At 51.1% G+C, this 8,942-nt stretch overlaps 1 protein-coding gene across 4 annotated transcripts in view; it reads left to right on the forward strand.

Annotated features, from left to right (window-relative positions):
- Positions 1-8,426, forward strand: part of plch2 (phospholipase C eta 2) — a 211,805-nt gene extending 203,379 nt beyond the window's left edge. For all 4 annotated transcript variants that reach the window (XM_033048120.1, XM_033048121.1, XM_033048122.1 and 1 more), the window contains one exon: positions 6,432-8,426. In XM_033048120.1, the coding sequence (XP_032904011.1) occupies positions 6,432-8,137 (1,706 nt within the window). In that variant the 3' untranslated portion in view covers positions 8,138-8,426. The remainder of the gene's footprint in view (positions 1-6,431) is intronic.
- Positions 8,427-8,942: the final 516 nt, after the last annotated feature.

An 8,942-nucleotide genomic window follows, 5' to 3' on the forward strand; every position in this document is an offset into this window, starting at 1 on the left:
AGTTCTGTGTGGGACTTCTCTGTTTGTTGTTTCAAACAGAATCACCACAATAAAGAGCACTCTGTCGGGTGTAAAGTTCTTTGAAGCACCTTGAGATTGTGGAAAACACGACCAAATGAAGATTAGTCGGAGGAGCAGATGCAGGACTGTCAAAATCTGTGCGCACAGTTACAGCCTTGATATCCCACCAAGCATCGGAGGAGCAGAATTCTGACGATCCACACCCTCCAAGTGCAGAGCTTTCCCCTTCCCCTGTCCTAAAGGACTGACCTGACCATCTATTCTCAACTGCAATGCCCCCTCATACTGCACATGCTGCAAATCTGACTAAAAGCAGAAAAAAATAGACAAGGCAGGACAGGCAGCATCTGTGGAGAGACGTGGATGACTTCTGATCCATGTTGTTGTTTGGTGCAAATGGTAACCCTGTCTCACCCCAACTGCTGAGTTTTCCCAGCATTCCCATTTATTTCGGAAGCTCATGCCCAATCTGCTCCACCCACCCGTCAGTCTGAAGAAGGCTCTCGACCCGAAACATCACCCATTCCTTCTTTCCAGGGATGCTGCCTGTCCCGCTGAGTTACTCCAGCTTTTTGTGTTTAAACCAGCATCTGCAGTTCCTTCCTACACAACCCGTCCTTAACCTTCCCATTCCAGGATGCAAGAGCTTCAATAGGTGGTGTGAGTCCAACAGTGGCGTGCTCTCTAGTAAGCCTCTGACCCCATCTACCATTGTGTCTGTCCTCAGCTGACCAACCAGAAGCGATGGGGAAAGATGGCATCAAGATCTGTGATTATTTAGTTAGAGATACAGTGCAGAAACAGGCCCTTCGGCCGACCAAGTCCGCGCCGACCAGCGATCCCCCCACACTAACCCTATCCTACACACTCGGGACAATTTACATTTTATGCCAAGCCAAATAACCTATAAACCTGCATGTCTTTGGAGTGTGAGAGGAAACCGAAGATCTCTGAGAAAATCCACGCCGGTCACGGGGAGAACGTACAGACAAGCTCCCGTAGTCAGGATCGAACTCGGGTCTCTGGCGCTGTAAGGCAGCAACTCTACCGCTGGGCCTGACCTATGAAAGAACTTGGATTCACAGAAGGCAGCCATTCAGCCCATCGAATCGATGCCGTGCAAACCCACCAGTCCTATTCCCTGCCCTTTCCCATGGGCCCACAAACTATCCCCCCTCTCAGTGCCTTTCCCATTTCCTTTCAGTCAATGAAGCCAGAATTGTAAACATATTTAGGTTTACAAAGTATTTCAGACCTCATCAGGTAAATGCAGCAAAGAATGGCTTGCCTTTGCATTTTTTCTGTCCCAAACTCAGCAAGGCCCAAAGTGATCCACAGCCGTTTCTGTGTCAGAGTGTGATTGTGGGAGCTCACAGCAGTCACGGTGAGCAGCAAAAGTTCCCAAGAGTCGCATTGTGACGGAGGGTCTGTGGAGAGTTAGTGACAGATCTGTGTCAACGTATCTTGACTCTGTAATACAGTCTCATTGTAAGGTGTGTTACATTCAGGCCCTCTGCCTGCACAGTACACCATTGTGTTCCCCACAACTGACACCCCTTTGTCTGAGCCCAGGGTCGGGTGCTGTTCGATGTGTTTGTCGTGTTCAGTGCTGTCCGGGTTGTCCGTGATCCAGCAATCATGATGTTATTTTCAGAATGGAGTGGCTTCCCGCAGTCATTAGCCACAGCATCCTCTCCCATCATCTGTTAGGCCCCAGGATCAGGTTACCAGTACAAGCACGATGGACAGAATGGCCTCCCTACTTTATTGCAAGATTCTATGACTGGGACATCTTTGCTGAAACTCAGTTCTACTTTTATCCCAACAATATGTGTCCAAATATTCTGATTTAAATCCATCTGATTTGAAACATTGGATTGTATTGTGGATGACATCTTCAATGAAGCATTTCAATTGGACTGCATGTTCCAAGTTTCTGTGTGTGCTTATTGACATTTCACCAATCACAATAATGTTGTTACTCAGTGAATCAAAGAGTCAAAGGAATCCTCTGGGTACCACAGAATTGCAGATGCTTTATAGAGGCCAGATCGTTGTTGCTGTTGATGAAAGTTTCTGTGTAGAGAACGCTGCAGTAACGTGAGGCAGTTACACAGACCACAAACCATCAGTAGCCTCGTCCCTGGCTCAACTCAATAGTGTTGGATCAGTTGAAGCTGTTCCACGTAGATAAAGAGAGATACAATATTGCCTCTGTGTGGAAGGTTTCGTTCAACTGCACCATTATGTTTAATGGGGGAGAACGTGTTGTGTTTGTTTGTGTATGGTCGCATATGAGCACAAGTGTGTGTGTGTGTCTGCATTCCCTTTAACTATTGAGCTGTAGTGCATCCTGTTAAAATTCAAAAGTTTGGGATGCTGTTTTAGTGCATTATGATGCCTTAATCCCACTAGTTGCCAGCTTGGCCCTGGGGTGATGCTTGCTGGGACACGTGTCATCGAGCCTTACAGCGTGGAAACAGGCCCCTCAGCCCAACTTGCCCACACCGGCCAACATGTCCCATCTACGCTCGTTCCACCTTCCTGCTTTTGGCCCACATCTCTCTAAACCTGTCGTATCCACGTACCTATCTAAATGTTTCTTAAACGTTCCGATAGTACCTGCCTCATCTACCTCCTCCGGCAGCTCGTTCCATACACCCACCACACTTTGTGTGAAAAGGTTACCCCTCAAATCTTTCCCCCCCTCACCTTCAATCTATATCCTCTGGTTCTTGATTCCACAACTCTGGGCAAGAGACTCTGCGCATCTAAGCTGAGTGTTCTGAGCTAAAGCACTGCTGTACTGTGCTGTAGACTGAGCCTCCTCCAGATAGATCCAACCATATTATGCGCATACACCACTGATCACCGTGATCCTCATTGTAGGTGAGAGTCTGATTTATCCACGTGTCCAGAATAGCCAAGCACAGTCAACATCCACAATTGTGTTGGAACGTCATGAAATCCTCAGCAATAAAGGTCAAAACAATAATGCAAAGGACATGCACACAAAACAATCGATTCTATCTGAATCATCCCAAGGCAAGCAGCAGGCAAACTTCAAGATTATTTCTTCACAAAAAGGTTACGCGTAGGGGACATAGTTCTACATATCAGTCAAAATACTAATGTGCCCCAGTCACATTGAAGATTTAGAATATTTAGTGCCCAGATAGTCATAGAGTCGTACAGTAAGGAAACAGATTCATCCATACCATGCCAACCAAGATGCCCCATCTAAGCTGGACCCGTTTGCCTGCATTTGGCCCATATCACTCTAAACCTGTCCTATCCACGTATCGCTCCAAGTGTCTGATAAGGCGGTACAACAGAAATGTTGAGGAGCCACCGCGTGTAAGTGTTGGACAAATGAAGTTCCAGCTTCAAGACATCTGGTGTAGATACAGCAGACAGGTCTAATATACATGGCCTTTGTGTTGACCCGCGGCCAAGCAATTTGAATAATAGTCAATGCAGAGTAAACTTAATTAAAGGAGGCTCCGTCTACTGCACAGCAGAGCAGTGGTTTAGCTCAGATCACACAGCTTCGATGCACAGAGCATATCAATTGTTAAACGCATGGCAATTGCCATCTGGGCTGTTCCGTGTTGGGGTGAATCTTACTGGAAGATGCCCTGGTATATCTTGCAACAGACCACTTTGATGATGGTGTGCATAGGGCATGGCTAGGACACTCATTATCTGTAAGCCCAAGAGATGAGTACTGAGAACCAAGTTGCAAATCTCCAGGGTGTAGCTGCCTGCTTCCAACAAGCAACATTCCCCCTTGGTCTCTGTGTTGCTTTTAAATAGCTGCTGGATGTGTACATTACTCGCTCATTTTATACACTGCAAAATGTTGGAGTTCTAATAAGTTCCTTTTCTGGCCTGATAATTCTTCAGAATAACCAACCAATGCCACTGGTCCAGTGAAAGAAATGAAACCGCTGATGTAATTCTGCATTTCCTTTCCATTTTCCTCATAATCCAAGCTCCCCTTTCTTTCCCCTTTCAATTCATTCGGGAATACCTGACCTGAATTTAATTATTCAAAAGGGAACTGCAGATGCTGGAATATCGAAGGTACACAAGGGAAACTGGAATGTTCGCTCCATAGATGCTGCTGCACCCGCTGAGTTCCTCCTGCAATTTTGTGTACCCTGAATTTAATTATCCTCCCTTTCCACCGTTCTGTTTTCCTTCTCGGTTCCGAGCTCACATTGGTCATCATTTGGGGTCCTCATTCACTGAGATCCCATTTGCCCAGTTTCCCTTGTGATCAGCCCGTGCATCATCTTGTCATGGCGCTGAGCAATTTCAGGAGAAAGCTTCAATGAACAGTGCACATCGTGACCTGCTCGATCGCAACACGATGTGTTGTGCTGCATTGCACCATTGTTTGATGCATTGCACCATTGTTTGATGCATTGCACCATTGCTTGATGCATTGCACCATTCTTGCTGCATTATACCAGTGCTTACTGCATTATATCACTGCTTACTGCATTGCACCATTGCTTGCTGCATTGCACCATTCTTGCTGCATTATACCAGTGCTTACTGCATTATACCATTGCTTACTGCATTGCACCAAGCTGTGTGTTGCAAAGCACCATGCTTGCTGAATTGTACCACGCTGTGCTGCATGGCACTGCCGCGCGATTTCCAGTTGATACAGAACGAGGTCAATACTGGGCCTTGGAGCATTTCCAACAGTCCCGTTCCACAGCTAATTCCCTGCAGACTGCTCTTTAACCCCCTGGTTCTGTCACTGTCCATTTGCACCAAGGATGATTTACCATTATCTTTGCTGTGCGGGCTGTGCAGTGCTGAACCATGCCACAGCGAGAGTGGTGTATTCCCTCCCGTTTGACCGTGTCGGAGAGTGTTGCAGTGCAGTGTTGCATGGGTGCATGGTGTTGTGTCGCTGTGTGACTGCAATAGGCGGTGTCACCGTGTGCTGTGCAGCGTTAGTTTGTGTCGGGTTTGCGGGTGGCACACTGCCAGTGTTGGGGTACGCTGAGTTAGTGCTGGACTGTACTCCGCTCCAGCGTGTGTGTTGAGGTTGCAGTGCACGGCGTTGGGGGCATATAACGATGAGTTGGTGTAGAATGTGTGCAGTGTGTGCTATTGAAATGTGCAACTGGAGCGCTCTGTGTTCTCCATTCTGGGAGCCGCGACCAGCGTTAAATTAAGTCTCAATTTCTCCGGAGCCCAATTGTGGTTACAAATCATTAGTGGCTGTGTCTATAGCTTGCTGGTTTATTGAAAGTTCATTAACTACCTTGAGGGGAAGACTTCTCCAGATCAATGACATTTTCAAATTGAAAGAGACAACGTAATTGATTTAGGAACGATCCTTAACAGAGCCAATATCTTTCAAAAATAACACGGCGTTTTTTCAACGGTGTGTGTAATTTAAGCCACAAAAGGAACAACTTTTTTTGATGTCGAGGTTTATTGGGTAGGGAGGGAGTGAATTGTCGAGGCAGTGGATGTGTGGTCCGCCAGGGAGTGTAGGGAGGTTAACACCGCTGTCAATTCTCTGACAAGGTAAGATGGACACAAAATGCTGGAGTAACTCAGCGGGACAGGCAACAAGCATCTCTGGAGAGGAGGAATGGGTGAATGGGTGACCTTTCGGGTCGAGACCCGGTCTGAAGAAGGGTCTCGACCCAAAACGTCACCCATTCCTTCCATCCAGAGATGCTGCCTGTCCCGCTGAGTTACTCCAGCATTTTGTGTCTATCTTCAATGTAAACCAGCATTTGCAGTTCCTTCCTGACAAAGTAAAGGTGCATGTCTCCCTCTGCCACTTTCAGAGACGTGGGCCGGTGGCACTGGCATTCCCAGCGAATGGCCCACCTCTGCCTGGTTACACTCTCGCTCGCAGAACTCTATAAGACAGGAGGGAGGGAATACTTGCCCTCCCACACTTGTGCCCGCGGTTAGGCACTCATCCTGCCCGGATTAGCGGGCACTGGGTGGTCCATCAGCTGATGCTGAACCCACCTCCTCCCTGGTGTCAAAACCCGAAGGCAGACACATGGTGCTGGGGTAACGCGGTGGGTCAGGCAGCCTCTCTGGAGGACAGGGGGTAGGTGACGTTACAGGTCGGCACCCTTCTTCAGACTGGGGAGGAGGTGGAAGTGGGGTGTGCGGGGCTGGGGTACGATAAGCTCGTCAAAGCCCAAGCCTGAGTGAAGCCTTGAGAAGAAGGACAGTGGACAAAGTATCTCACTCCCGAGATGTAGTGACGCCCTTTGCGCTGCGGCTTTGGCTGTCTTCCATTCCTTGTTTTGACCCCACACCCCGGCTGTAGAATGGGGAGGGGTGGGGGGAAGGGGAAGGGGGGGGGGGAGGGTCAGTCGATAGTTTCTGATGGTCTCCTCCTCTTCCTCCTGCAGGCGTCCAGCCATTCTCACATCCACTTCCAAGCGTTCCCATGCACAGTCTTGCAACCATCACTGAAGAATCTATGCATTCCGAGGATAAACCTTGCACTGACTCCCCGTCGACCCCCTCATCTACTGCGAGCAGCTCAAGAGAAGAAACCGCCGACTCAGCACAACATCCACTTCCAGGAAGCCCAGGATCCCAGAAGGTCCAGGCCGCTGACAACGGAGCGATAACGGCCCCGAGTGAGGAGCGGACGGGAGACGGAGCCGTTGTCACCAGCGTGGATGCCTCCAAGCCAGTGGCCGCTCCGGCTCTCACTCACGCTGCTCCTACATCAAGTCTGCCCCAGGACTCTGAGGACGGCGCCGCCAATCTCTCCTCCAACACGCCCAGCCCTTCCCCAAATGCGAGAGACGCCGCTGATGGCCCGAAGGAGGAGAGGGCCGGACAGGCCAGTGTTGGCCCGGGCCAAGCTGGGGCTTTGCCCACTGCCCAGCCTCCGCTACTGGAAGCACTTTGTGAAAAGCCGGACAACACAGAGGCGGCTAAACCCACAACGGGACCTCCTGGTCCAGTGGCCGGAGTAACACAAGGCGGTGATCACAGCAGCGTTGCCGGCTGCCTCATCCAGAGAGATATCGCTGCCCAGGACGTGGTACGAAGTGTGAGCTGTGACGGGCGCCTCATTCTAGGTTCACAACCGTTGTTGCTGCTCCGCGCATCCCCGGTGCCGGCGGTGTCCTCGGATGTGACCATCAACGACAGGATCTGGTGCAAGCTGGAAGGCGAGAGCCACCGGGACAGCATGTCCTCGTCCTCCAGCATGTCCTCCAACGACACGGTCATTGACCTGTCCCTGCCCAACCTGGCGCGGAACAGCCTGTCCGACCTGAGCGCCGGCCAGGGCGACCCCGGGGACAATCGCACACGGACCCGGCCACGATCGGCCACCACCGGACACGAGATGTTGGCTAAGGTCAACACGAGCAAGTCCAACCCAAACCTGAGACGCGACGGCGACCAGCAACCCGTGGATGAGTTGCAGCCCAAGCCCTTGTCCAAGTCCTCGCCGCCTCCTGTCCACACCAACCCCAGGAGACACAGCTGGAGCAGGCTGTACATTGAGAGCCTCCAGCGGGCATCTTCACCCGTGCAGCCCAGGGCCAGGACTCAGTGCACAAAGGCGGCGCTGAACAGCGACAAGTCCAAGAGCCTGGGCGACCTGACCTCCGAGGACATCGTGGCCAGCTTCGACAGCAAGTACAAGAGCATCAGCCGCACCTTCATCTCCAGACCCATGAGGGAGCAGCGCCGGGCCGCCGCCGCCGGCAGGAGGGTGCCCGCTCACGACAACCTGACCGAGCAGCTGAAGAGGATCACCAGCTTCGAGCGGGAGAACGACATCAGCTCTCCCACGGCTGAGGGGCAGCGGGAGGGGGAGGATGGGGAGAGCAGTCCCGTGGTCCTGCGCCGCTGCTCGTCCAGGAGTCAGAGCCGAGTGCGATACGTCGCCAACCGGGCGAGGCAGGCGGAGGCGCGGCGGCGGCTGAGTGAGCAGGGACATGCCGGGGGGGGCAACCAGCTGGGGGAAAGGGGCAACCCAGAGGGGGCATGTTCCGTCCCCAAAAGCATCTGCACCGACTCAACCCCAATGGACAAAGTCCCAGCCGCCAATGGCAACGACGCCGAGGTCTTCTTCATGTTGAAACTATAACGCTCATCTTCAAACGAGCAAACCCCACCGGCGTTAAACCCACTCACTGCCTTGTCGGTAGATTTAAAACGAGTTGTTTCACTCCAAAAGGCCAGGACCAGAGCGATGGGTCCAAGTTTTCAAAGCTGGAATTCGTGCTCTCGTTTTGTTGCACTTTTTTTTAACGTGCCAAACATTGCACAAATCAAAACCGTTTGCAACTGGAAATTGGAACTTTTATCTTCAACAACTCTTGGTAGTGTTCACCAAAAGCTGCACATAGACATGGGAGCACAGAGAGAGGAGGAAGGGAGGGCGGAGTCAGGAGGGAGGAGTGAGAGAGAGAAAGAAAGAAAGATAAGAAGAAAGAAAGCAAGAAAAAAAAAAGAAAGAAAGACAGAACGAAGAAAAAAGAGAATAGAGCTCCCTCATAGCTCTCTCTCTCTCGCACTCGATCTCTCTCTCTTCGCTCTCTATCTCTCTCGCGCTCCATCTCTCGCTCCGCCTCCTCCCGCCCTCCCTCCCCACCCCCTCCCTCCCCTCCCGTCCTCCCCCCTCCCGCCCCTCCTCCAGACTCCTCCCTACCCCCCTCCTCCCCTCATCCCTCCCCTCACTTCCCTCTCATCCATCTCTCGCTTCTCTCTCCTCTATTGCTCTTTATCCCTACCAGTAGCTCACCTCCCAAGAAGACAAAATCACATCCTCGACGAAAGAATTTTCCAATAACACCAATAACCTAAGAAGGAGAGAAACTGAGAGAGAAAGAAAGAAAGAAAGAAAAAGACAGACACTGGGAGATAGAAAGATAGAGGAGAGAGACAGACAG

Source organism: Amblyraja radiata, chromosome 31, assembly GCF_010909765.2.
Source record: "Amblyraja radiata isolate CabotCenter1 chromosome 31, sAmbRad1.1.pri, whole genome shotgun sequence".
Lineage (NCBI taxonomy): Eukaryota > Metazoa > Chordata > Chondrichthyes > Rajiformes > Rajidae > Amblyraja > Amblyraja radiata.